This window comes from Cebus imitator, unplaced genomic scaffold (assembly GCF_001604975.1).
Source record: "Cebus imitator isolate Cc_AM_T3 unplaced genomic scaffold, Cebus_imitator-1.0 Scaffold8, whole genome shotgun sequence".
NCBI lineage: Eukaryota > Metazoa > Chordata > Mammalia > Primates > Cebidae > Cebus > Cebus imitator.
In genome coordinates this window covers 10,194,625-10,197,073 of record NW_016107323.1, presented here as the reverse complement: position 1 = coordinate 10,197,073, position 2,449 = coordinate 10,194,625, and the positions used below count along the sequence as shown (strand labels likewise).

The 2,449-nt window shown below is 59.3% G+C and overlaps 1 protein-coding gene across 2 annotated transcripts in view; it reads left to right on the top strand.

Moving 5' to 3' along the window:
• Nucleotides 1-2,449, top strand: part of RASAL1 (RAS protein activator like 1) — a 34,567-nt gene that overhangs the window by 4,909 nt on the left and 27,209 nt on the right. For both annotated transcript variants that reach the window (XM_017543142.2, XM_017543148.2), the window contains one exon: nt 976-1,032. In XM_017543142.2, coding sequence (XP_017398631.1) covers nt 976-1,032 — 57 coding nt within the window. The remainder of the gene's footprint in view (nt 1-975; nt 1,033-2,449) is intronic.

Sequence of the window (2,449 nt, the reverse complement as noted above, 5' to 3'; positions counted from 1 at the left end):
GGAGGTTGTTTTAGACAGGACAGTGGTGGTCAGGGACAGGCTCTCGAGGAGGTGACTTTGGACTGAGACTTGAATGGCAGGAAGGAATCATCCATGGCATTATCAGGGCCAAAGTGTCTTAGGCAGAGGGAATAGCAGGTGCAAAGGCCCTGAGGCTGGCCCGGGGCCTGAAGAAAGACAAAGGAGTCCTGTGTGATGGGACGGAGGAGGAAGTGAGGGGCCTGCTAGACAGCTTAGGATTTGCTGGTGACTGTTATTATGAAGGGGGGCTGGCATGGATGGGTCGATGACTCAGAGCTACTCAAGGGGTTCAGCACATCTTAAGAGATTTTGAGAGTTGATTTTGAGGCCTGGGTGCCCTGGTCTGTGCCTGTAGGGAGAGTGCTGAGTCTGTCCCCACGGAGGGCTGAGGAATGGGAAGTTCCCTCCCCAGAGAAGCTCCCATTGGAAGGAAAAGCTGGGGAAACAGCATTAAGGCCCCGCAGGGGAGAGCTGGGGGCTGGCCCGTGATCCGGCCCAGCATTCGAGTTTCTCCAGCCCCCTAGGAAGGAAGTGTGTGTGAACATCTTGCCTGATTTTTAGAGCAGAGAAACTGAGGCACAGAGAGGGAAGGGGACTCGCCGAATGGCAGAGCCAGAGGGTGGTGAAGCTACGTGTTCAAGACCCCCTGGCCTACGCTCTGGGCCTCTGCATTGGGCTTTTTGGGGCCAGGACTCTGAACCTCCTGGCCCTAGGCCTCCCTGTTCTGTTTCTATCAGTGGAAGCCCAGAGTGCACAGACGTGGTGGCCTGGGCAGCTGTGACATCTCCTGCTGGTTCCCTGAGGTTCTGCCTCTTAGCCGGACTTGCTGTGTGACCCTGGGCAAGTCCCCTTCTCTGCCTGTGCCTCCATCTCCCCTGCCTGTGTAATGACTGGTACCCTCCACTCATGGCTGCCCTCCCCACCCACTTCCTCCCCAATCCCCTCCTTCTGCAGGTCTGGGAGCAGCGACCCCTACTGCCTGGTGAAAGTGGACGATGAGGTGGTGGCCAGGTAAGGGGTGGCCATACCAGGCCTGGGGCGAGAGGAGGAAGGGAGGGGTCTCTTTCTAGACCTGGGGAATCTGGGACCAAGAATTCACATTTAAAGGAGTGCTGGCCGGGCGCGGTGGCTCAGCCTCTCACCCCAGCACTGTGGGAGGCTGAGGTGGGAGGATCACCTGAGGTCCGGAGTTTGAGACCAGCCTGACCAACATAGTGAAACCCCGTCTCTAATAAAAATACAAAATTATCCGGGCATGGTGGCACATGCCTGTAATCCCAGCTACTTGGGAGGCCGAGGCTGCAGAATCAAACCTGGGACAGGGAGGTTGTGGTGAGCCGAGATTGCAGCACTGCACTCCAGCCTGGGCAACAAGAGCAAAACTCCGTCTAAAAACCAAAAAAGGAGTGCTTAGGGGGACTCTCGGGTCTGGTGGTGGGTGCTTTGTGCACAACTGGGATTGTCAGCTCGTCTCCCCGACCTGCCCCAGCAGCTGGCTGGATGCCCTCCCCCTCTGGACCTGATGCTGTCCCTGCTGGCTCCCTGGGGCTGACTCAGCGCTGCCAGCCTGTGCCTCCCACAGTGGCCTCCCTGGGGGCGGGCATCTCACGGTTGGCTGGACTGGCTGGTTCCGGGCCTGCCGGGTGCTGCGGGCACTGGGGTTGTGTGTGTGCATTGGCGCATGCGTGTGTGTCTCTGTGTGTGCCCGCCCAGCTGGGCCTGCTTGTGAGTTGCAGGGGGTGGGGATGTTGCGGGGCTAGTGTGAGCGCCTATGACCACGTGCATATGTCCTCGGGGGTGTGCAGGGCACAGGCTCACGTGTGTGTACCAGTGTAGTGTGCGTGTACATGCACGTGTACATGGCTGCCCTGGACACGCATGTGAACACCAATGCCTGCTGATTTGGGCATACAGGTGCCGGTGTGGACACATGTGAGGGTGTGAGGATGTTTGGGGTGTCTGTGAGTCTTGCAGGGGGACATCAGAATGAGCCCCACTTGGCTCCCACCCCCGCAGGCCGAGGGATGGTTCTCAGCCCCCGCAGGCCTGATGGGGGTGGGTGGGCTGGTGGGTGGCTGAGGCCTTGGTTCCTATGGAGATGGCAGGATTGAGGATGCTCCTGCTCTGGTCCAGATGGGCTCGGAGCTGGGGGTGGGGAGCCGCCTGGGGGAGGGTCAGCTGCAGCTCCCCCCTCTACTGTTCTCCTTGTGCTCATGCTGGCCCCTTGCTGCATTCCTGACACCACCCCAACCCCACAGATTGATTTTCTGTGTGACCCCAGGCTGCTGTCTCTCCCTCTCTGGGCTGTAAGGAGCCTTTTAGCAGAGGAGCTGGGGAAACTTCAGAGAACCTTTGGCTGGGAAAGGGTCAGGTTTCGGGGAGAGGGTTTTTGGGAGGAAGCACTGGGGGTCCATCTGAGGTTGGTGCC